Here is a 26,806-nt window from a genome sequence, read left to right on the forward strand (position 1 = left end):
AGAATATCTCATTCAGCATAAAAACAACATACACATATATGCACAAAATTTATATTTTGAAAAATAAAACTTCAAAATTGTCAGGGCAAAAACACAGAGAATTTCTCATGATTTTTTACCGACGAAAATCAAACAATTCATATCTTCAAAATTAAATAAACCTGCTACCACCCTGACCTGCTTCCACCCTGGAGGATTGAAGAATGATATATACTTAAAATCTGGATCTTGCTAAAAAAAAGGGGAAGTTCATAAAGAAAACAAAACTTGACTTCAATTCACTTAGCACATTATGTGCAGAGTATTAGCTAGCTGTATCACTTATATTGCAACTTGACTCTATTTCATCAGTCAAATCAGCTTCCACTTTTGCTTCTGCATTTTTCTCAGATCTACAATGTTTATTAACGCTTATAGTGTTTCCAAATTTATCAACAACAACTTCTTCATCCTCTTCTGTGTCACCCTCCTCTTCATCACTGAAACATACCAAGTTTTTTGTATTGTATGGTTCAATATCACTAAAAACAAAGTTCTTTATATGATATGTATCAATATCAGTAAAACAAGGCAGTCTGAACGACAGCTAAATCCCCCGCCACTGCTATGGATAGTGAAAGGGTAAACCTTTGATTTTAGCTGTGACCTTGACCTTGAACTGACATGGCTGACTCATGAATTCTGCACAACGTCTTGATGAGGTGATCATTTGACCCAAGTTTCACGAAAATCCTTCAAGGGGTTTAGGAGATACCGAGCTGAAACCTTTGACCTTCAGTTGTGACCTTGACCTTGAGTTGACATGGCTGACTCATGAGTTCTTGATGAGGTGATCATCTGACCCAAGTTTGATGAAAATCCTTCAAGGGGTTTAGGAGATACAGAGTGGACACCAAATGGAAGGCTCAAACCTTCTACCCTTAGTTGTGACCTTGACCTTGAGCTGGCATGGTTGACTCATAATTTCTGCACATTGTTCTGATGAGGTAATCATTTGACCCAAGTTTTATAAAATTCCTTCAAGGGGTTTAGGAGATATAGAGCGGACAGGAAATGGAAGGCTCAAACCTTTGACCTTCAGTTGTGACCTTGACCTTGAGCCAATATGGCTGACTCATAAGTTCTGCACATCGCCTTGATGAGGTGATCGTTTGACCCAAGTTTGATGAAAATCCTTCAAGGGGTTTACGAGATATAGAGCGGACACAAAATGGAAGGCTCAAACCTTTGACCCTAAGTTATGACCTTGACCTTGAGCCGGCATGACTGACTCATGGGTTCTGCACATCGTCTTGATGAGGTTATCATTTGACCCAAGTTTTATAAAATTCCTTCAAGGGGTTTAAGAGATATAGAGCGGACACAAAATGGAAGGCTCAAACCTTTGACCCTGAGTTGTGACCTTGACCTTGAGCCGGCATGGCTGACTAATGGGTTCTGCACATCGTCTTGATGAGGTGATCATTTGACCCAAGTTTTATAAAATTCCTTCAAGGGGTTTAGGAGATATAGAGCGGACACAAAATGGCAGGCTCAAACCTTTGACCTTGAGTTGTGACCTTGACCTTGAACCGACAAGGCTGACTCATGGGTTCTGCACATCGTCTTGATGAGGTGATCATTTGACCCAAGTTTGATGAAAATCCTTCAAGGGGTTCAGGAGATACGGAGCGGACACGAAAGTGTTACGGACGGAAGGACGTACGGACGGAAGGACGGACGCAGACCATTCCTATAATCCCTCCGCCACGGCGGGGGATTAATAAATCAAGTTCTATGAAATATATGGATTAATATTACTGGAACATACACAAGTTCTTTGTAATATATCGATCAACATCACTGAAACAAATCAAGTTCTTTGTAATATATGGATCAATATCACTGATAAAATTATCATGGACATAGATAATACCAGTATGTACTGATTAAGCAAAGGAAGTTTAGGCATGCTCTAGTAACAAAAGACACTAGTCACTCACTTTATAATATTTACCTTCAACAGTTTAAAGATGATAGTATGATCAACTTTAAATTTGTCAGTTGAAAATATGCAAAGTGTACACATTTACAGCTAGGCAGACATTTAAATGAGGCTAATTTTACAATTTTAACACAACTACAAGTAAAGAAATCCTCTTAAGGTATAATGTAGCATGAAGACTCCATTCACTTGATCTGAACAAATTTCATTTTATTACATTATATTAGATGAAGATGAAATAAACATTATGACTACATCAGCTTTTACTACTCTGAAAAAAGGCTGAGGTCAACTACTGGTCAAGCGTAAATGGCCTAAAGAACAAGAAATGAATTTTCTATCTATTCAGGGCGTCAAGTGCTTTTGGGAGTCAAAAATATAGGTAGGATCCTGAAATATAGGTATTTGGGGGCCAGAAATATAGGATTATATAGGTTGCTTATAAAGAAGAAAACAAGTCAGACAAGTGTTTTATCCTCCTCCACCACCTACCAACACTCTCTTTTATTAAACATAAAATACAAAGGAACAGAAAAAGTGGCTACTTTTATGATTTTAAACAAATAACATTTTAACATATATCTTATTTTCATAATAAACTATTAATTCACCAACAGACAAAACTTTACCAATACTGGTACTCAAATCAGTTTAACAGGGAATTAGGCAAACCAAGCCATATTGCTAACAACATATATCAGTACATTGTTAATACAAGTATAAAATATTGTGTTGGGCCTGCATTTGTACATGAATGAAAAAGAAAACAATTATAATCAAACCATCTACAGAACAAAATTACAACAGTTTCATACTTATGAATACCATGATCTCTGTAAACACGATAACACATGGAGTCCCTTGACCCAGGGTCCTATAATATTGTTACATTAGACCTTCTTGTATTTCTTGGCATCTGTTTCTTTATCTTCATTCTGTTTCTTGGATGAATGCTTTTCTGATGAAGGACTTGACTTGGAAGAAGAGGCAGTTTGCTCGTCTGGTTCAGATTTTGAAGTTCTTGTTGAAGCAGTGGCAGAGCTTTTGGAACTTGATATGGCTGATTCTTGTTTCTTTCCTTTGCTTGATGATTTAGAACTGCACTTATCTAGTCTGTGAACCAGTAACTGTCTCTTTTGCTGCTCAACTTCCCTTTGGTTTTCACGTACCCTCTATCTTTGATGTGGTTGTTGCTATCATCATTTGTGCTACAGAAGCACCTTTCATGTCACTACTTTCAACAGCTTTAGAAAGTTTTTTGTTCCCATCTTTTAACAGTTCCTCTGCTAAAGTCAACCTTGTCTGAATCTCCATTTCTTTTTTAAGCAGTGCTTTTTCTTTTTCAAGCATGGAGGAGGTCTTATTATTCTCTTCTGTTGCAAGTTCTTCCAGTCTTTTCTTTTCAAGCCTTTCTTTCTCTCTCTTCTGTTTCTTTTTCTCTCTTTCTTCTTTTTCTGTCTCAATCCTCTGTTTATACTTGTTATGGGCCATTTTTGCTGCCAGAAGTATTTCACTGTTTAATGGTATTTTGTGAGGTTGCTCATCTACAGGATCACTGAACTTAACTATGTCCTTCAAAGTTCTGATGGCAGTAACAGTTTTCTCACCCAAGGCAACTCTGTCCTTAGTCACTACACTAGTGTTCACTGACAAACTTCTCTCAACCTCTGAATTTCCATGTGGTAATAACAGAGCTTTCTTGACAAGTTGGGGTAAAAATCTGTACTTGAGCTGCCCACTATCAAGCTTCTTCACAAACACTTGTCTCCAATAATGGTCAATTCTATCTTCTTCTTTCAAATCATCTTCTGTTTGATATACCTTCCATCCATCCACAACATTAACAGTCATATTTTCATCAAAATGCATCTCCCTGGACAAAATTTCAGCATCAATTACAGAGTCTTTTTCAAATCTTCTGACTGGAGACAGGCAACCTAATGACTTTATAAGTTTGTTCTGGAAAGGAAGTCGAGTGACCAAGTATTTTGATACTGAGGTGAAGAATGCTCGAATTCCAAGGATTTCTTTGTGCTGAGCTGCTGATGATTTCATGTTTGATATTTCCTGTCGTGCTTCTCCCAAGACAATATCTTCATCACTAAGCTGATTAACAATACTGAAGTCCTGACACACCATAATTTCAGTTCATGTCCATTGCCATCTACTTCTGATAGCCACCTATCTCGAAACTAACTCTTATTAGCAGGCATTATGAGGTTTAATTATGAAACATTAAGGCTTGTTTATTCTGAAAACAAAATAAAAACATGTGCATTTCCTATTCACATTTTTATACATGAAAGCTTTAAGAAATGGAAAATATTCCAATTGAAAAAAGAACTTCCATTACTTAAAGCTTTCCTAAAGCTGGGCTGGGCAGGGTCGCTACACCTGAAAGGAATACAAATTTCAATGCCTAAAAGGTAACAGCATATTTATAAACTCAATTATCATAGAACTACTTCTTTTTTAATGGTTTGAATGACCTTTGTATTCCTTGCTTACCACAAAATTTCCAGATTATAGGTATTTATAGGTATTTTGGCAAAATATAGGATTTTATAGGTTATTATAGGTAGAGGGCTAAAATATAGGAAAATATAGGTAAATATAGGTAACTTGACACCCTGTCTATTTTCCTATATTTACATTAAAAACAATCTTTCCGTGAAAAACAAGCCATTCATAAAGAAGTCCTTAAAGGAAAATGCTATTAATACCTCTGGGGTCCCCTGAAAGTGGTTAAACCAAACCATTTAACAAAACTAAGAGAAAGGAGCATAAAACAAAGCTACATACAATGATTGGTAAAAATACATCAAGCAAAATGAGAGGAAGCTGATTTAAGGTTGTTTTCTATTTTTAGATATGATGACCCCTAAACATTTGAACAAAATGGATAGATACTTCAGACCAAGTTTGGTGAAGATATAAGAAGTTTAGAGGTTTCGCTATTTTTAATATTGGTAGCCTCTAAACAGGACGAAGTTGTAAAAGGTATATATAAGGATACTTCAGACCAAGTTTTGTGGAGATACATCCAACAATTTAAACGAAAAACTGTTTAAATGTGTTGTTTTTTTTTCCTTCTATTTTCAGTTTGGACAGCAAGTGGAACCATTTGAACAAACTTTAGTGAGGTCCTTACAAAGAGATTACAGTCCCAGTTTGGTGAAGATACACCGAGGGGTTAATGAGAAGCTGTTTACAATTTTGTTCTAGCTTTAACTCTTGTGGGACCTAGTAGGTTTAAAACAGAACCATTTTAACAGGAGCTATGATAACCAATTAAAGTGGTCAAGCAGAATCAAATGAACAAACTTGAAGAAGGACCCTACAAGCATGTTACAGACCAAACTGGCGAAGATAGATCATGTGGTTAAGAACAGAAGTTGTCCAAAGATTTATGAGGGACTCCGAAACAGGGTCAATCTGAAGCATTTGAAAAAATTTAATTGAGGACCATTCAAGGATGTTTTGGACCTAGTTTGGTGAACATATATAACTTAGTTCATGAGAAGTAGTTTAAAAGCTTTTCTATTTTTAGCTCTGGCAGGTTTCTGGATAAGCTTGAGAGATGACTATGCCAGAATGTTACAGACTAAGTCTGGTGTAATTCTGACCAGTAGATAAAGAAAAGACATTTAATAAAGACTGTTGATGCAGAATGACGACTGTTGGATGACAGACCACCAAACCATACGTGTAGCTCTCCCTGGACCTATGGTTTAGGTGAGCTTAAATACCAAAACAAAATGTTGTCTGTTCTTTGGGAAAAAATCTGGTATTGAGACATATAAATTCATGAACACATGCCCCTTGTAAGCTGACAAAAGGATTTTCTCATATTTTTACACACAGACTCACCTTGACGGAGGTAAATCCATATTTCTCTGTCTGTTTGGGTTATAATGTGTTTTGCTCATGTCAATATCTGCAAGATCTAAAACAAAAACAGAGTGTAAATGGAATAAAAGAATTCAATTAAAGTTAGATGAAATATATGTACAATCTGGAGAAAATCTAGTCCAAAATGTGACGTAATTATAACTTTCACTTTAATTTCATTTTGTGGAAGGACTGTCAGTGGAGGTAACTAAAGTCACAGATTTGAACTAAAGAAAGTCAGACCTCTGACTTTTAGAGTTTTTACAAAGCTTAACCTGACATCTAGCTTAAATACTTATTGCATGATAAGGCATTTACTTGCAGAAGTTTTTCCAAGTTTTCATCATGACAGAATGTAATTTCAGGTTACATCAGATCTGTAATAAGATAATTATAAACTTCTTGTACCCAATTCACCTGAATCACCCGATATTGAAAGATTGTAAGGATTTCAAAAAAAATATACTATTGAAAAGGTTTCATGTTGCACAGCTAGTTTTAAGATACTTCAATACTACACAACTAGCTTAAGTTAATTCAAGCAATGTTACGCCATTAATTTAAAACAATGTCAAAGGTACACCACAAGCAAAAGTTAATTTAAAGTTTTTTGTCACTAAGTTAATTAAGATAACTTTTCGTTACACCTTTTTTGTGGTAGTTTCTATAGCATCAGTACTTTGCCAAATCAAAAGTTTAAGATCATGTAAAGTTGCATTTAGTGTTTTGTTACATTATTTTTTGAGCTATTGTAAAGTTTCATCAGTGTGTTTTTGAATCAGTGAATAGTGATCATGTAAAGTTACTTCATTCCTTAATTCTTTAAGATAATGTAAAGATGCATTAGTGCTTTATTAATTGCATCAATAGTTTGAGCTATTGTAAAGTTGCACTGTTGCTTTATTGCAACAATAGTTTGAGCTATTGTAAAATTGCACTGGTGCTTTATTGCATCAACAGTTTGAGCTATTGTAAAGTTGCATTGTTGCTTTATTGCAACAATAGTTTGAGCTATTGTACTTTATTACATCATAAGTTTGAGCTATTGTAAAATTGCACTGTTGCTTTATTGCATCATTAGTATGAGCTATTGTAAAATTGCACTGGTGCTTTATTGCATCAATAGTTTGAGCTACTGTAAAATTTCACTGGTGCTTTATTGCATCGATAGTTTGAGCTACTGTAAAATTGCACTGGTGCTTTACTGCATCGATAGTTTGAGCTATTTTACTGCATCGATAGTTTGAGTTATTGTAAAACTGCACTGGTGCTTTACTGCATCAATAGTTTGAGCTATTGTAAAATTGCACTGGTGCTTTACTGCATCGATAGTTTGAGCTATTGTAAAATTGCACTGTTGCTTTACTGCATCGATAGTTTGAGCTATTGTAACATTGCACATGTGCTTTACTGCATCGATAGTTTGAGCTACTGTAAAATTGCACTGGTGCTTTACTGCATAGATAGTTTGAGCTATTGTAACATTGCACAGGTGCTTTACTGCATCGATAGTTTGAGCTACTGTAAAATTGCACTGGTGCTTTATTGCATCGATAGTTTGAGCTATTGTAAAATTGCACTGGTGCTTTATTGCATCGATAGTTTGAGCTACTGTAAAATTGCACTGGTGCTTTACTGCATAGATAGTTTGAGCTATTGTAAAATTGCACTGGTGCTTTACTGCACAGATAGTTTGAGCTATTGTAACATTGCACTGGTGCTTTACTGCATCGAGTTTGAGCTACTGTAACATTGCACAGGTGCTTTACTGCATCGATAGTTTGAGCTACTTTAGTTCATAGATAGTTTGAGCTATTGTAAAATTGCACAGGTGCTTTACTGCATCGATAGTTTGAGCTACTGTAACATTGCATAGGTGCTTTACTGCATCGATAGTTTGAGCTACTTTAGTTCATAGATAGTTTGAGCTATTGTAAAATTGCACAGGTGCTTTACTGCATCGATAGTTTGAGCTACTTTAGTTCATAGATAGTTTGAGCTATTGTAAAATTGCACAGGTGCTTTACTGCATCGATAGTTTGAGCTACTTTAGTTCAAACTATTGATGCAGTAAGCACCAGTGCAATTTTACAGTAGCTCAAACTATTGATGCAGTAAAGCACCAGTGCAATGTAACAGTAGCTCAAACTATCGATGCAGTAAAGCACCAGTGCAATTTTACAGTAGCTCAAACTATGGATGCAGTAAAGCACCAGTGCAATTTTACAGAAGCTCAAACTATAGATGCAGTAAAGCGCCAGAGCAATTTTACAGTAGCTCAAACTATCGATGCAGTAAAGCACCAGTGCAATTTTACAGTAGCTCAAACTATCGATGCAGTAAAGCACCAGTGCAATTTTACAGTAGCTCAAACTATCGATGCAATAAAGCACCAGTGCAATTTTACAGTAGCTTAAACTATGGATGCAGTAAAGCACCAGAGCAATTTTACAGTAGCTCAAACTATGGATGCAGTAAAGCACCAGTGCAATAGCTCAAACTATGGATGCAGTAAAGCACCAGTGCAATGTAACAGTAGCTCAAACTATCGATGCAGTAAAGCACCAGTGCAATTTTACAGTAGCTCAAACTATCGATGCAGTAAAGCACCTGTGCAATGTTACAATAGCTCAAACTATCGATGCAGTAAAGCACCAGTGCAATTTTACAATAGCTCAAACTATCGATGCAGTAAAGCACCTGTGCAATGTTACAATAGCTCAAACTATCGATGCAGTAAAGCACCTGTGCAATGTTACAATAGCTCAAACTATCGATGCAGTAAAGCACCAGTGCAATTTTACAATAGCTCAAACTATCGATGCAGTAAAGCACCAGTGCAATTTTACAATAGCTCAAACTATCTATGAACTAAAGTAGCTCAAACTATCGATGCAGTAAAGCACCTGTGCAATGTTACAGTAGCTCAAACTATCTATGAACTAAAGTAGCTCAAACTATCGATGCAGTAAAGCACCCGTGCAATTTTACAATAGCTCAAACTATCTATGAACTAAAGTAGCTCAAACTATCGATGCAGTAAAGCACCTGTGCAATTTTACAATAGCTCAAACTATCTATGAACTAAAGTAGCTCAAACTATCGATGCAGTAAAGCACCAGTGCAATGTAACAGTAGCTCAAACTATCGATGCAGTAAAGCACCTGTGCAATTTTACAGTAGCTCAAACTATCGATGCAGTAAAGCACCTGTGCAATGTTACAATAGCTCAAACTATCGATGCAGTAAAGCACCAGTGCAATTTTACAATAGCTCAAACTATTCATGCTGTAAAGCTCCAGAGCAATTTTACAGTAGCTCAAACTATCGATGCAGTAAAGCACCAGTGCAATTTTACAGTAGCTCAAACTATCGATGCAGTAAAGCACCAGTGCAATTTTACAGTAGCTCAAACTATCGATGCAATAAAGCACCAGTGCAATTTTACAGTAGCTTAAACTATGGATGCAGTAAAGCACCAGAGCAATTTTACAGTAGCTCAAACTATTGATGCAGTAAAGCACCAGTGCAATAGCTCAAACTATGGATGCAGTAAAGCACCTGTGCAATGTTACAGTAGCTCAAACTATCGATGCAGTAAAGCACCTGTGCAATTTTACAGTAGCTCAAACTATCGATGCAGTAAAGCACCTGTGCAATGTTACAATAGCTCAAACTATCGATGCAGTAAAGCACCAGTGCAATTTTACAGTAGCTCAAACTATCGATGCAGTAAAGCACCTGTGCAATGTTACAATAGCTCAAACTATCGATGCAGTAAAGCTCCAGTGCAATTTTACAATAGCTCAAACTATTCATGCTGTAAAGCTCCAGAGCAATTTTACAGTAGCTCAAACTATCGATGCAGTAAAGCACCAGTGCAATTTTACAGTAGCTCAAACTATCGATGCAGTAAAGCACCAGTGCAATTTTACAGTAGCTCAACCTATCGATGCAATAAAGCACCAGTGCAATTTTACAGTAGCTTAAACTATGGATGCAGTAAAGCACCAGAGCAATTTTACAGTAGCTCAAACTATGGATGCAGTAAAGCACCAGTGCAATAGCTCAAACTATGGATGCAGTAAAGCACCAGTGCAATGTAACAGTAGCTCAAACTATCGATGCAGTAAAGCACCTGTGCAATTTTACAGTAGCTCAAACTATCGATGCAGTAAAGCACCTGTGCAATGTTACAATAGCTCAAACTATCGATGCAGTAAAGCACCAGTGCAATTTTACAATAGCTCAAACTATCGATGCAGTAAAGCACCTGTGCAATGTTACAATAGCTCAAACTATCGATGCAGTAAAGCACCTGTGCAATGTTACAATAGCTCAAACTATCGATGCAGTAAAGCACCAGTGCAATTTTACAATAGCTCAAATTATCGATGCAGTAAAGCACCAGTGCAATTTTACAATAGCTCAAACTATCTATGAACTAAAGTAGCTCAAACTATCGATGCAGTAAAGCACCTGTGCAATGTTACAGTAGCTCAAACTATCTATGAACTAAAGTAGCTCAAACTATCGATGCAGTAAAGCACCTGTGCAATTTTACAATAGCTCAAACTATCTATGAACTAAAGTAGCTCAAACTATCGATGCAGTAAAGCACCTGTGCAATTTTACAATAGCTCAAACTATCTATGAACTAAAGTAGCTTCAAACTATGGATGCAGTAAAGCACCAGTGCAATGTAACAGTAGCTCAAACTATCGATGCAGTAAAGCACCTGTGCAATTTTACAGTAGCTCAAACTATCGATGCAGTAAAGCACCTGTGCAATGTTACAATAGCTCAAACTATCGATGCAGTAAAGCACCAGTGCAATTTTACAATAGCTCAAACTATCGATGCAGTAAAGCACCTGTGCAATGTTACAATAGCTCAAACTATCGATGCAGTAAAGCACCTGTGCAATGTTACAATAGCTCAAACTATCGATGCAGTAAAGCACCAGTGCAATTTTACAATAGCTCAAACTATCGATGCAGTAAAGCACCAGTGCAATTTTACAATAGCTCAAACTATCTATGAACTAAAGTAGCTCAAACTATCGATGCAGTAAAGCACCTGTGCAATGTTACAATAGCTCAAACTATCTATGAACTAAAGTAGCTCAAACTATCGATGCAGTAAAGCACCTGTGCAATTTTACAATAGCTCAAACTATCTATGAACTAAAGTAGCTCAAACTATCGATGCAGTAAAGCACCTGTGCAATTTTACAATAGCTCAAACTATCTATGAACTAAAGTAGCTTCAAACTATGGATGCAGTAAAGCACCAGTGCAATGTAACAGTAGCTCAAACTATCGATGCAGTAAAGCACCTGTGCAATTTTACAGTAGCTCAAACTATCGATGCAGTAAAGCACCTGTGCAATGTTACAATAGCTCAAACTATCGATGCAGTAAAGCACCATTGCACTGGTGCTTTACTGCATCGACAGTTTGAGCTACTGTAAAATTGCACTGGTGCTTTACTGCATCGACAGTTTGAGCTACTGTAAAATTGCACAGGTGCTTTACTGCATCGACAGTTTGAGCTACTGTAAAATTGCACTGGTGCTTTACTGCATCGACAGTTTGAGCTACTGTAAAATTGCACTGGTGCTTTACTGCATCGACAGTTTGAGCTACTGTAAAATTGCACTGGTGCTTTACTGCATCGACAGTTTGAGCTACTGTAAAATTGCACTGGTGCTTTACTGCATCCATAGTTTGAGCTACTGTAAAATTGCACTGGTGCTTTACTGCATCCATAGTTTGAGCTACTGTAAAATTGCACTGGTGCTTTACTGCATCGATAGTTTGAGCTACTGTAAAATTGCACAGGTGCTTTACTGCATCAATAGTTTGAGCTACTGTAAAATTGTAAATTTGCACTGGTGCTTTATTGCATCAATAGTTTGAGCTATTGTAAAATTGCACTGGTGCTTTACTGCATCAACAGTTTGAGCTATTGTAACATTGCACTCGTGCTTTACTGCATCGATAGTTTGAGCTACTGTAAAATTGCACTCGTGCTTTACTGCATCGATAGTTTGAGCTACTGTAAAATTGCACTGGTGCTTTACTGCATCAATAGTTTGAGCTACTGTAAAATTGCACTGGAGCTTTACAGCATGAATAGTTTGAGCTATTGTAAAATTGCACTGGAGCTTTACAGCATCAATAGTTTGAGCTATTGTAATGTTGCACAGGTGCTTTATTGCATTAATAGTTTGAGATCATGTAAAATTGTATTCAATTTTGGTGCTTTGTCACATCAATAGTTTGAGATCATGCAAAGTTCCATTAGTACTTTGCTAAATCAATAGTTTGAGCTATTGTAAAATTGCACAGGTGCTTTATTGCATCAATAGTTTGAGCTATTGTAAAATTGCACAGGTGCTTTATTGCATCAACAGTTTGAACTAGTGTACATTATTACATCAATAGTTTGAGCTATTGTAAAATTGCACAGGTGCTTTATTGCATTAATAGTTTGAGATCATGTAAAATTGTATTCAATTTTGGTGCTTTGTCACATCAATAGTTTGAGATCATGCAAAGTTCCATTAGTACTTTGCTAAATCAATAGTTTGAGATAATGTAAAGTTCCATTAGTGCTTTGTTACATTAACAGTTTCAGATAACGTAAAGATCCATTAGTGCTTTGTTACATCAATAATTTGAGATAATGTATAGTTACTTTGCTTTATTGAATCAGTAGTTTAAGATAATGTAAAAAAGTAATGTATTGGTGCTTTGTTACATCAACAGTCTGAGTAAAAGTAAAGTTGAAATGCTGCTTTGTTGAATCAGTAAAATTCAATCTGCATTATTATTATTCTGTGCTTTTGTTAAATAAATATTGAGATAATGTAAAGATGTATCAGTGGTTTTGTTGAACCGGTAGTTTAAGATTATGTAAAATTGCATCAGTGTGCTGTTATATCATGAGTGCTAGATAATTCCAAGTTGTATCAGTGATCTAATCTTGCACTGGTAGCTGGTTACATCAGCAATATGTTTTGTTTTTGTTAGGTTTAAAATCGCACTGACAAAATTTAGATCATAATGGCGATTTCTCCAGCTTTTGATGGTGGTGGAAGACCACTGGTGCTCCTCTTGGCATTATTAAATCACTGACGGGCACCTGGATAGAACCATCAACCTTCCATAAGCCAGGCGAATGTCTTCCTAACATGCAGAAATTCTACACTGAAAGCGATGTTTCAAACCAGTATCAGTAATCATGGAAAAGTGATTCAAAGCCAGCGACCTTAACTACTCAACCACGGAGACTGCCTGCATCAGTAATATGAGATAATTTACATCAGTAGTGCAGAGATAATTTTCTGTTATGAAATCAGAGAGGCAAACCTTTATAATCTATCCCTTTCTCACTGTTCTCCTGTGTAATCTGTTCCAGGTATTGCTGCTGTGCTGCCACAACCTCAGCGCTATCATTACACTTGCTGTACAGGTCAAATACCTGCTCGTTTACTTTGATGAATGAACTGCCCCATCTGAACTTGCTTAACAATACCTCACACTCTTCACGGAAACCTGAAAACAATAATACAGACTTTACAATGGCCCTCTACTCTCCAGTTTTGATGGCAATCCTTCAAAGGAGAAGGCATGTTTGTCAATATGTTGATTTTATACAACTATTAACCCTTAGCCTTCTGGCAGCAAATGATTCTGCCTTTGCGATCAGTGCAGACCAAGATCAGGCTGCACATACGTGCAGGCTGAATATCAGGTATGCACTGTTCGCCATTCAGTCAGTATATTTCTGGTAAGCACCCCTTTTAACAAATAATGGAACTGTCCAAATTGAAAGATGGACAAGTTCATTATAAAAATTTAGCAGGATAAGGGTTAACAATACTGAAATCATTTTTAAAAATTAAGACTAATGAAAAAGATACAACAATTTGAAAACATAAGAAAATGCCCGAATATGTTAACAGGCATTTTTAAATTAGTGTTCATGACCTCAGTTACGAACTGCTGGGGTTTTTTTTGCAATTATCTTTGTAAACATTTTCCTCAGATTTATATGCAAAGCATAATTTTTCTTTAGTCCTAGTAAGAAAAGATGGAAATGATGTGGGTTCTTTTTTCAGGATTAAGTAAATACAATTGAAATGCATCAATTATTCTGCAATTTTGATCAAAAGTCATTTTGAAAATTCTTTCAATGCTTTGAATGATTTAAAACAAATAGTTAATGGATAAACTGAACATTAAATATCACATTAAGTGCTTTATTTACATAGTTAAAACTTTTAAATTTTGTATTAATAAATTTTGTCATCTTTACTGCACACTATAAAATTAATAATATTCATGCAGATTACATTTTTTTATCGATTTCACTGTAACACCAACCCATGAAACAAATTCCCAATGAACAAATAAATTTTCTCGTTTATCTCTTGTTTAAATTTCAATATTCATACTTTCATGTCCAAAGGAAATACTGGCATTATGTCTACCAATAAACCATGGAATTTCATACCAACAAAATTAAATGATTTTTCACAGAAAATAATACATGCAAAGGCATAAAAACACATAATGTACCAAAAGCAGTAATATACCTATGATGCCTTTGAAATAACTAGAAACTGCTTTTGTAAAAAAGCGCATGTCTCCCCCAATGCAAAGTCCTATAGGCAAGAAGTCAATAGAGGTCAGGAGCGAAAATCAAAGAGACACTGATGGTTGGCTGCAATAGGGATCATCTACTTGGCATGTCCAGTCATCCCGCTAAGTTTCAACACTCTTGGCCTAGTGGTTCTCAAGTCACTGTTCAGGCTCCTGTGACCTTGACCTTTGACCATGTGACCCCAAAATAAATAGGGGTCATCTACTCTGCATGTCCAATCATCCTATTAAGTTTCAACATTCCAGGTCAAGTGGTTCTCCAGTTATTTTCTGAAAATGATTTTACATGATCAGGCCCCTGTGACCTTGACCTTTAAAAGACTGACCCAAAAATCAGTAGGGGTCATCTACTCTGCTTGTTCAATAATCCTATGAAGTTTCAACATTCTGGGTCAAGTGGTTCTCAAGTTATTGATTGGAAATTGTTTTCCATGTTCAAGCCCCTGTGACCTTGACCTTTAACAGAGTGCCCCTAAAATCGATAGGGGTCATCTACTCTGCATGTTCAATCAACCTATGAAGTTTCAACATTCCGGATCAAGAGGTTCTCAAGTTATTGATCGGAAACGGTTATCAATGTTCAGGCGGCCCTGTGACCTTGACCTTTAACAGAGTGACCCCAAAAACAATACGGGTTATTTACTCTGCAGGAACAATCATCCTGCGAAGTTTCAACATTCTGGGTCGAGAGGTTCTCAAGTTATTGATCGGAAACGGTTTTCGATGTTCAGACCCCTGTGACCTTGACCTTTAACAGAATGACCCCAAAATCAATAGGGGTCATCTACACTGCATGACCAAGCATCGTATTAAGTTTCAACATTCTGGGTCAAGTGGTTCTCAAGTTACTGACCAGAAATGGTTTTCAATGTTCAGGCCCCTGTGACCTTGACCTCTAACAGAGTGACCCCAAAATCAATAGGGGTCATCTACTCTGCATGATCAATCATCCTATGAAGTTTCAACATTCTGGGTCAAGTGGTAGTCAAGTTATTGATCGGAAATGGTTTTCAATGTTCAGGCCCCTGTGACCTTGACCTTTGACTGAGTGATCCCAAAAACAATAGGGGTCATCTACACTACATGACCAATCATCCTATGAAGTTTCAACATCCTGGGTCAAGTTGTTCTCTAGTTATTGATCGGAAATGGTTTTCAATGTTCAGGCCCCTGTGACCTTGACCTTTGACGGAGTGACCCCAAAAACAATAGGGGCCGTCTACTCCAGCAGCCCCTATAACCCTATGAAATTTGAAGGTTCTAGATCAAATGGTTCTCCAGTTATTGATTGGAAATGAAGTGTGATGGACGGACGGATGGACAGGGCAAAAACAATATGTCTCCCCCAGAGGGAGGGAGACATAATTAACATTCTACATGTTTGTTTCTTACAGACATTTCATACTTCCCTTGCTATTTTATATTACACTTAACTGAGTGTTAGCAAATTAAGATATTCACATTTTGCAGCCTACTTGTAATGGAAAAGAAGGTTTTAAAAACAGAAGAAATAATGTTATAGTAATAGTGTTTTTACTATAGATCACTGCTTAAAGAAAAGTTATGATGTTAGTAAATACACTTCACAAATTGTTTCCATATTTGTTCAAACAGAAGAGTTAAAATGATGTTATAGTAATTATGTTTTCATATTAGTTCTAACGGAAAAGTTTTCATGTTACAGTAATAATACTTTTACAATAATTCCAACAGAAAAGTTTAAATTATATTTAAGTAGATCTAATAAACTTTTCACAATAACTCTAAAAGAAAAGAAATAAATGATGTTACAATAACAAATTTGTATATCAATTCTAACAGAAGGTTTTCAATGATGTTTAAAATAACAATGATTCCAGTGGCACATTAAATCTAACAGAAGAATTGAAATGATATTACGGTGAGACTCTTTCACACTAACCCTTGCCCTGCTAAATTTCTATTATGAACTTGTCCATCTTTCAATTTGGACAGTACCATTAACTGTTAAAAGGGGTGCTTACCAAAAATATTCCTGACTGAATGGCGAACAGTTCAGATCATGATCAGATTGCATGGATGTGCAGGCTAATCATGATCTACACTGGTCGCAAAGGCAGAGTCAATCGTGTCCAGCATGATTTAAGGGCTAATGTTTTTGCATTAATTCTAACAGAGTTAGAATGATGTTACAGTGGCAATGTTTTACATTAATTCTAACACAAGAGTTGAAATGAGGTTATAGTGACAATGTTTTCACATTAATTCCAGCAGAAGAGTCAAAATGATGTTACAGTGATACTGTTTTACATTAAGGTAGTTCTGCATGTTTGATCAACCGGAAGTGATGGCGTGACATTGTTTATCCGGAAAACGTAGAATAAAGCCTGGATTTGGCATACGGAAATGAAAATAATTTTATGAAGCTAAAATATGATATTAAAACATCTGACACGTTAATAATTCAAAATAATGTTTTAAAATTTCAGCGTGTATGTGCGGTTCACTGTAATCATGTTCAAATCAAATTCTACATGGTAGAAAAAAAAATTAATCCAAACTTGCAGAACTACCTTTATTCTAACAGAAGAGTTGAATGAGGTTACAGTGACAATGTTTTACATTTAAATTCCAACAGAAGAGTCAAAAGATGTTACAGTGATAATGTTTTACATTAATTCTAACAGAAGAGTTAAAATGAGGTTACAGCGACAAAGTTTTACATTTAAATTCCAACAGAAGAGTCAAACCGATGTTACAGTGATACTGTTTTAATGTGTGATAATGTTTTACATTAATTCCAATAGAAGAGTCAAAATGATGTTACAGTGATAATGTTTTATAGAAATGTTAACATAATGTTACAGTGATAATGTTTTCGCATTAACTCTATCAAATAATGGCTTGAAAATATTTCTGTGACTTTATATTATCATAGTACTTGAAAGAGATGTTTGACTTCTGTCTGTTGATAGACTATCATGGTGACCATTCATAATCATCAGAAACAAAAAATTGATCAAATCTGGTTACCAAAATTCTATTAAAATTTGTGTGAACCACAACAAAAAACCCATTGTATCAGTGTAACAACTATATGTATGAGAAAATATGTACATCGCCTGGCATGAAGGCACTGTCCTCCTAATGACCTTGTCCAATGACCCAGTTCTCAAAATAAATGTGAGACATTCATAATTATAGCTACAGACCTATTTCAACACGATCATTCAGAAAAATGTCACTTGACAAAGCAAAGTCAATCCCTTATCACATTAACATGAATGACAACTGTCACTCCTTGTGTTTTCTTTGTATTTTTCATTTCACCTATATATAAATTAATATAAAGAACCATTAGATAAAACAGATATAATGAACTATCAGAACACAATGATGCCATTCTGACATGTGTCAGACCATAATTATTATTCTCTGTAACTTCATGTAAATTGCTTTTCACAGGGTCAGGTTAATTGTCAGCTACCTAAGTGTATTAAAGTAAAACTTCCGCAGAAATTATTCAACAGTAAAGACTTTTCTTGCAAATTAGATCAGACACTGAATCACAGAAAGCTGAATAAGTTATTACTTTCCATTCATACCTGACAACATATATAATGTGAATGAATAAAATTATGTTGTTAACGTCAGCAAGGTAATATCAGTGTCTCTTTCAGACTTTTTTTTTTGCTGAATAAGCATAAATGAACTATTGCCTAATCAGTCATGAATAAGAATACTGTGAAAGCAATTAATTTCTTGGGCACCAAATTCGGTGGTTTCAATCAAAATGATTATTCCCCTGGAATATGATTTTGTGGATTTGACCTACAGCTTCATTGATTTCATTAACTCAAACTTGAAATCTCCCTTTACAGGAGAATTCCACTATGTATTTTTTTAACAACCCATGTATGATTTTGATATCATAACAAACTAAAAATTTAGAACGTTGTTTTTCTTCATTTTTTCCATCATTTTGAAACTTAAGTGACAACTGCTGTCTAGCACCATAGACCTTTATATAACATACATAAAGATGTAAGTTTCATTGCTGTAAATTGAAAAAAACAATCAAAAATAGAGCGGAAATAAATTGATTTTTTATCGCTTTTTAACGTGGCATGAAAACAGACGTGCATTGTTATGTTTGTGACATCAAAACTAAAAGGTCTCACTTATGACCAAGAAAATAGTTACAAAGTCATGCCAGGAGTAATCTTCTACTTTAACATGAATTCAAATTCATACACAGGTTGTTGAAAAAAAATACAAAGTGCAATTCCCCCTTAAAACAAAATATTTACAGTAAAAGAACTATTTCATATCACTGTGAAATCAGAGAGCTGTCATAATGATTTTTCAGGAATTTTCAGGAAATGTCTATTTTGCCATCATAAATAATTTAGAGAGATGATCAATAATTTTCTGGAAATTGTTAAGAAAATGAAATATAAAAAGTAATATGTAACTAGAATTTTACATTAACATAAACACACTTAAGTTTTAAATGTCTGTATCCAATCTACATGTGTTTAAAAAACAAGAGGGGCATTGACCCCAAAGTGCTCACCTGTGTAAAAGGCTTCAAGTGGGTTTGAATAAGGTAATGGTAAAAGTACAGAGTGAAGTTTATATAAATATCAAGCCTCTAGCTATTCAGAGAAAAAGATATTCAAAGTTTCTTTCATGTTAGCCTATATTATATACATGTCATACACATGGGCATGACCATTTTTGAACCAAGGGAAATAATTTGAACAATTGCAGTAGACAGTCAAACCCAGATACCACATGCCAAATATCCAAGAAATATTTGTGTAAAATTGTTTTATAATTGGGCATGCTGTTTCTGATGAAAATATTTTTAAAGGTTCTAAAATTTACACACACAGGGTAAAAGTTTGACTAGTCACTAGACTGATAATTAAGACAAATTTTCTATGATTTTTTTCTTTTTTTGTGTCCAATTCCATTTCAGAGACAAAACCAGTCTATTCTACAGATTTTCTAAGAAGACTGGTGTTAGAATTATGATATTGGACATAGGATATAGACTGGCTCAGTTCTCTACATTAAATCATAAAAATACAAAAATTATATCATAGTCCAGGAGCTAGTCTAGGAAAAAGTGACAACTCCCCCTGGCGGCCATGTTTTATGACAAATCAAAATAATTTGAACATTCTTTGTAGAATGTCACACAAGGACAATTTGTGTGAAATTATTACAAAATCGGGCCAGCAGTTTCATACAAGAAGATTTTTTAAGTTTCTACTATGTACATAAAGGGACAAGTGACCACACCTTCTGGTGACCTTGTTTGTTTGTTTTTTTTGACAAATCAAAATAATTTGAACAACCATGGTAGAAGGTCACACAGGGACCATTTGTGTGAAATTATTTTATAATTGGGTTAGCAGTTTCATACAAGAATAATTTTAAGTTTCTACTATATACATATAGGAAAAAGTGACCACATCCTGGCCATGTCTTTTGATGAATCAAACCAGTATTTTGAACAATCTTTGTAGAAGGTCATACAAGGACCATTTTTGTGCAATTACTTTAAAATCTGACCAGCGTTTTAGGCGGAGATGTTGTTTGAAGATTGTTCTATTTTTAGCTCTGGCAGCCCCCATGTGCAACCAAGCAGAACTGTTTGAACAATATTGGTAGAGGACCACCCAAGGAACATCCTGGATATAGAAAGTTTAATCAAAATCCATTCAGTGCTCTTGGAGTAGATGTCGTTTAAAGAAATAGTTGACAATGAATGGACGACAGGACAGATCGATGAACACACAACAGACATAGTGTGATCACAATAGTTCATCATGATCACTTTGTGCTAATGTGAGCTAATAACAGTCTGAAAGGTTATCTGTTGCTCTGAATAACAGTATGTGACAAGTAGTACAGTTGATGGCATCAGACTGAACTTTCTGCTTTTTATATAAACAGAGTCAAAGGTCAAGACAAAATCATCTGGGTGGCTGCTTATGAACAAAACCCTAAACACTGACAAAAGTTACAGTCTGCCAAGGTTTCTTTAGTAAAACAAAGTCATCGTTTTAGGGCCTACAGAAAGTTCAAGTCTGATAAATTAAATCCATATAGTTTTTTTTTCCATATTTTACATTATTTTAAGATTTTATTTCAATCTTCTTTTGCTATGAAAATGGCTGTAAATTTCAGTTTGAAGTCCCTTCATGAAACAAAGAATTTTATTAATTATGTTTCGTTCATTTTTTTGTATTAGTGACATCTGCTATTAAAAATATTTTTCATTACATTATCATCATTGCACAATGTCATGTATCCCTATTTAAACAAGGCCCTAGATTGCTCAGCTGTCAGTGTCATAGCTTAGACAGGATAGAGGATGTGAAACTTTGAAAGAAGACCATAAAAGGTGTTGGAAGTTGATTATATAAATAAGTGTGACAGATGACAAACAGTTCAACAAGAGCTGTCCATAAGACAGCGCATTCCACTATTCAGCGATTTGACAGTAATATGAATTTATGTCTCAATAAGAGACCTCTACTTTAAAAGGAAGATACCCCAAGCTATAAAAAGACCCTACTACTCAGAGGGGTTAAAGGTCAAGTATGGAAGGTGTACTGACATTCTTTATTTTGTTGGAATTAAATTATATCAGAAAAAACAGTCCAAGAAATGACATGCACATAAAGTATAAAGACTTTGCTAAACTCAAATTTTATTTCTATTTATTTTTTATTTATTTTAATTTTATCTTATTTATTTTATTTATTATTTTAGCTGATGATGATGATAAAGATACATTTCAAGTTACAAGCCATTATCTTATATTGTACTAAAGTTATATCCAGAAAGCGAAGATTGCCAAAAAACTTTAAGTATGAAAGGGGCATAATTCTGCCAAAAATACAATTAGAGTTATGGGGATTGTAACCACACATGCAGATGATGATTATAAAGAAATATCTTTAATTTCAAGTCATTATCTTTTAAAATACCAAAGATATGTCTATAAACGAAGCTTTCGAAAAAATTTAACATGAAAATAATTCCAAGTATACATGTAACAACTTTAACCTTAAAAATAACCTATAGTAAGTATAACACCTTGGTGACCTTGACCTTGAGTATAATGGGCCCAGCATCTGCACATACGTTTTTTGTATGCTGAATAATGTTAATGTGGAGTTACAGTAAAATATAAGCAATAGCAACAAAGACAAACATAGGTTGCCAAAAAATTTTAACCAAGAAAGCTAACACTGCCGCTGACACCAGGGCGAATAGAATAGCACCCTTATTCTCTGAATAGTGGAACCAAAACCTATAATGCTTCTTTGGTCTTTAAAAATTGGGTGGAACAAACACAAACAGATATTTGGAATAGGCTAAGAGTGTTTTGAAAGGCTTCTTCACAATAATTCTATGTTTACTATTAGCTTTAGTGGTCCCTTAAAAAGGCGGCAAAGCTCCCCCATTTGAACAAATTTGGGGGAGAACCTTATAAAGATGCTACAGATCAAGTTTTATGAAGATCCATCAAGCAGTTCACAAGAAGAAGTCCTATAAGGATATTTCTACTTTTAGTTCTTAGAGGCCCCTTCAAGGGGCCAAGTACCCCAATTTGAATAAAATTGGGAGAGGACCTTATAATGATACTACAGAATAAGTTTGATGAAGATGCATCCAACAGTTCAAGAGTAGAAGATGTTTCAAGGTATTTTAATATTTAGCTATAATGACCCCTAAAAGGGGAATTGGTGCTCCTATTTGAACAATTTTGGAAGAGGACCTTACAATGACACTACAGACCAACATTGATGAAGATCCATCAAGAAGTTCATGAGAAGAAGTTGTTTAAATGTATTTCTATTTTTTGCACTAGCAGCCTCTAAAAAGGGCCATGTGCCCCCATTTGAATATATTTGAGAGTCAATGTTACAATCATGCTACTGACTAAGTTTAATCAAGATCCATCTAGTGGTTCATGAGAAGAAGGTATTTCTACTTTTAGCTGCAGTGGCTCCTACAAGGGGCCAAGTACCCCTGTCAGGAGTCCAGGAAACAAGTTAAGAGTCCAGAAAACAGTCAGGAGTCCAGAAAACAGTCCAGAAAACAGTCAGAAGTCCAGAAAACCATCAGGAGTCCAGAAACCAGTCAGGAGTCCAGAAAACAGTAAGGAGTCCAGAAAACAGTCACAAGTCCAAAAAACAGTCAGAAGTCCAGAAAACCATCAGGAGTCCAGAAACCAGTCAGGAGTCCAGAAAACAGTAAGGAGTCCAGAAAACAGTTAGGAGTGCTGGAAACAGTCAGGAGTTCTGGAAACAGTCATTAGTCCACAAAACAGTCATTAGCCCAGAAAACAGTCATTAGCCCAGAAAACAGTCAGGAGTCCAGAAAACAGAAAAGAGTCCAAAAAACAGTCAGGAGTCCAGAAAACAGTCATTAGTCCGCAAAACAGTCAGAGGTCCAGAAAACAGTAAGAAATGCACAAAACAGTCAGGAGTTCTGGAAACAGTCAGAAGTCCAGAAAACAGTCAGAAGTCCAGAAAACTGTCAGGAGTCCACATAACAGTCAGGAGTCCAGAAAACAGTCAGAAGTCCAGAAAACAGTCAGGAGTCCAGAAAACTGTCAGGAGTCCACAAAACAGTCAGGAGTCCAGAAAACAGTCAGGAGTCCACAAAACAGTAAGAAGTCCAGAAAACAGTCATGAGTCCACAAAACAGTCAGGAGTCCAAAAACAGTCTGAAGTCCACAAAACTGTAAGAAGTCCAGAAAACAGTCAGGAGTTCTGGAAACAGTCAGAAGTCCAGAAAACAGCCAAAAGTTCAGAAAACAGTCAGGAGTCCAGAAAACAGTCAGGAGTCCAGAAAACAGTCAGAAGTCCAGAAAACATCCAGAAGTCCAGAAAACAGTTATGAGTCCACAAAACAGTCAGGAGTCCACAAAACAGTCAGGAGTCCAAAAACAGTCTGAAGTCCACAAAACAGTCAGAAGTCCAGAAAACAGTCATAAAGCATTGCTGACATTAATTGTTTGAACTTTCTCTATAATCAATGTAAAATAATATGTTCAAATTATGCTTGTGCACATGTTACCTGTGAGATACATGGTTGCTACAAAAGCTTCCACACAGCTTAGTGTGCAAGGCTTTCCATAGTTCACAGGGTTAGTGGCCACCAAATATGGCAGCAATCGGAGATGATTTCCTTTCATTTTGTTAAATGGAGTGTCTTCTAACCTTGCCCAAGAACAGTCAACAACTGCTATTCCATGTTCTCTTACTATATCCCTGTAACATGTTTAAAGAGCATTTGAGTGCACTGAAACCAATAACAAGTATCAAGTAAATTATTACATTGTAAAACATAAAAATCATACTATAGAAAATAGTCTACATCGAACTGAAATAAAAACATACTTTACTTTATCCTACCAAAAGTTTAAGAAGGAAAGTATTCTTAGAATGATTCCTTTCAATTTCTATAAAAAATATGGGTTCTGTCCCTGGCCGCGTCATACCAACGACGTAAAAAATTGTACAAGTAGCTTCCTCGCTTGGTGCTCAGCATTAAGAGGATAGTGCTAGGACTGGTCAGCCCGGTGTCAGTATAATGTGACTGGGTGGGATATCATGTCACGTCTCTATGGCGTGATATTCAAGTCAGGCAGCACTATAAAGTTGGGCATTATGTTCACTGCTACAAGTGGACACCATCGTTTATATGACTGAAAAATTGTTGAAAAAGACGTTAAACCCAAACACACACACAATTTCTATAAAATGTTTTGTACATCAAAATCTTGCTCACAATTTTTCAAAACTGCAAGCAGGTTTTGTGATATTCCCGAGATCTAAGGAAGGAGAAAATGTATATATACCTGTCAGCAGGAGATACACACTGTTTTCCCATTGGTGACAGTATAAGACCACTAAACCTCTGGCCAAGTTTCAACGTTCTAACGAGACCCATTCTTGCCAGCTTACGTCCTGTGCATTTCTTTGGATCACAGTGTTCAAGATCCCACATTGCAAGAGGGAAGTGTATCTCTGGACCCTCAGTCTCATCTTCATTTTCTGAGGATTCTGAAACAGAATATACTTTAAATGAGCTGCACCATGAGAAAACCAACATAGTGCATTTGCTCCCAGCATGGATCCAGACCAGCCTGCGCATCCATGCAGTCTGGTCAGGATCCATGCTGTTCACTTTCAAAGCCTAACTATTGTCATTAGAGAAACCGTTAGCAAACAGCATGGATCTTAAAGCGGATGCGCAGGCTGGTCTGGATCCATGCCGGTCACAAATGCACTATGTTGGTTTCCTCATGGTGCGGTTCAAATATAGTATGTAAGGACTTAACCTGTCCTTATTTCCTGGTAAAAGACAAAAAGTTAAAGACCTGTAAACTGATTTACCTAGATTTACTGTTTTAGGTTTTGAGTCACTGTGACTTTCAAAACCCTGAAACTGTCTTGCAATATGCTTCATTTTACAGAAAAATCTTGCTACACACAAAATCATCAATTTTTTTATATCAACTCGGCATCCATCACTAACTTAGACTTGAATGACATTGAAGACCGTTCCTCAGGATTTTTTTCTGGATATACTAAAAACAAGCAGTATTTTTATACATCCATGATGTCACTAAACTACTGAAGCCGAGTATTCTTGATTCTGTAATTTTTTTTTGTTCTAGCAAAGTCCATAGACAAAACTTATTGGTTAAGAATGTATTTACAGAACTATACTCACATACATGCATTCTGACAAAATTGTAATTTGGGTATCTAATTGTCTATTAGAGGCAAGATACAGAAGAGTAATTACTTAAAAAGCATTTTTTTTTATTTCAGTTTGAAACAGTTTGAGCGAATCTTCAACTGGTGTATAAATGGTTTACAATCTTTTCATAGAAAAACACATGAAGGCTTGATGAAGCATGCTGTTTGGTTGGAGCCTGGAAGGCATAAATATTCTTTCAACCTATATGTCTTTACTGTAATCAGGTCCCAGAAAAGTCACAAATTAGCTATATAGCTAAATCTAGCTATACATAGCTAGAAATAGCTATAAAACCAATAACAATTGTTCAAAATATTAAATATAAAATAATTATTATCCCATTCAAATGGTTTATGAGACAAATTAAAAGACAATCACAAAGAATGAAGATCTATGCAGTTTCAGTTTCAATACATGCTGCAAATTTCTGCGATTAGTCATTTATAAATATGTCTTATAAATACTACCATAATTATCACAAGTGAAAAATTCAGTGATGATGTATAAATCGCAAAATACTGCCGCAGTTGTCTTTCATTTTGTAAACCTTTTGGACGTAGTTATGACCATTTTGCATCTTGTTTTGACATATTTTGCATTATTGGTATTGGTTTTAATATAGCTACTTCCAGATATATAGCTAATTTGTGACTTTTTTCTGGGCAGGCCCGTAGCCAGAGGCTAATTTTAACCGAGGCAGTCTAGCGGGGTCTAGGGGCATGCTCCCCCTGGAATATTTTTCTTTAGGTCGTCTATGGTGCATTCTGGAGGGTCCTGCGACTATGTTTTACTACTTTAAATTTGGTGTTTTTAATGTAGTTTTGTACTGATTTTTTACTTATGAGTATGTGGATCCATAATTCTAAATCTGATTAAGAATTATCTAATAGGCTGTAGATCTATATTACAGCTGTTACTGTAAAGTCATTCTGAATGGGTGTAATATATCATTACCCTATGTTTTTGAACTTGAACTTGAATTGGTACCATTTGCATTCTTAATTGAAATACATGTACTTAATTACTTTTTTCATTGCATGCCAAATTTTAACCGAGGCAACTGCCTCACTTGCCTCAACGTAGCTACGGGCCTGGCCTGGTACAGTGGTAATCACATGATACACTGAGAAATTAATGATACCCGTGTCATTATGCTCCTCCTCATTCTGAAAACCTTCAGAAAACTTTTTCCTCCTATCCAGCCTACTGCTTCTGTTTTCTTTGTGACCCGACCTCTTTGACTTTTTCTGTTTGTTCATTCTGGATAGCAATTTTAATTACACACAATCATGTCACTCCATGGAGGCTGCCATTTTGTCCAACTGTTTGGTCATGTGACCACAAGTTAGTGTTGTCATCATCAGAGATCGTTGTTCATAAAACTGTACTTTCAAACAGTTTAAAAGAGTATTGTACCTGTAAAGATACTTATAATCAATCGATTAATGTATAAAACACCTTTTCGAAATACCGTAAAATT

General features: G+C 35.7%; 1 protein-coding gene across 1 annotated transcript; it reads right to left on the reverse strand.

Annotated features, from left to right (window-relative positions):
- Positions 1 to 2,952: 2,952 nt before the first annotated feature.
- Positions 2,953 to 26,714, reverse strand: LOC123564952 (uncharacterized). Its single transcript, XM_053527893.1, has 7 exons — positions 26,468 to 26,714; positions 24,419 to 24,623; positions 23,635 to 23,828; positions 13,252 to 13,437; positions 5,855 to 5,930; positions 4,338 to 4,378; positions 2,953 to 4,134 (listed from the first exon to the last, which is right to left on the reverse strand). Exons 1-7 carry the CDS (start codon positions 26,583 to 26,585, stop codon positions 3,146 to 3,148), a joined length of 1,809 nt encoding a protein of 602 aa, XP_053383868.1. The 5' UTR covers positions 26,586 to 26,714; the 3' UTR covers positions 2,953 to 3,145.
- Positions 26,715 to 26,806: the final 92 nt, after the last annotated feature.

This window comes from Mercenaria mercenaria, chromosome 2, assembly GCF_021730395.1.
Source record: "Mercenaria mercenaria strain notata chromosome 2, MADL_Memer_1, whole genome shotgun sequence".
Lineage (NCBI taxonomy): Eukaryota > Metazoa > Mollusca > Bivalvia > Venerida > Veneridae > Mercenaria > Mercenaria mercenaria.

Bases quoted from the DNA above. Each gene is read 5' to 3' on its own strand.
- LOC123564952 (XM_053527893.1), bottom strand. From the start codon at position 26,585: ATGAACAAACAGAAAAAGTCAAAGAGGTCGGGTCACAAAGAAAACAGA. The intron at 13,438-23,634 runs GTAACATGTGCA...TATTGTTTTCAG, and splicing joins AGCAACCATGTATCTCACAG to GTTTCCGTGAAGAGTGTGAG. The intron at 5,931-13,251 runs GTTTGCCTCTCT...TTTTTGTTTTAG, and splicing joins GAAAGGGATAGATTATAAAG to ATCTTGCAGATATTGACATG.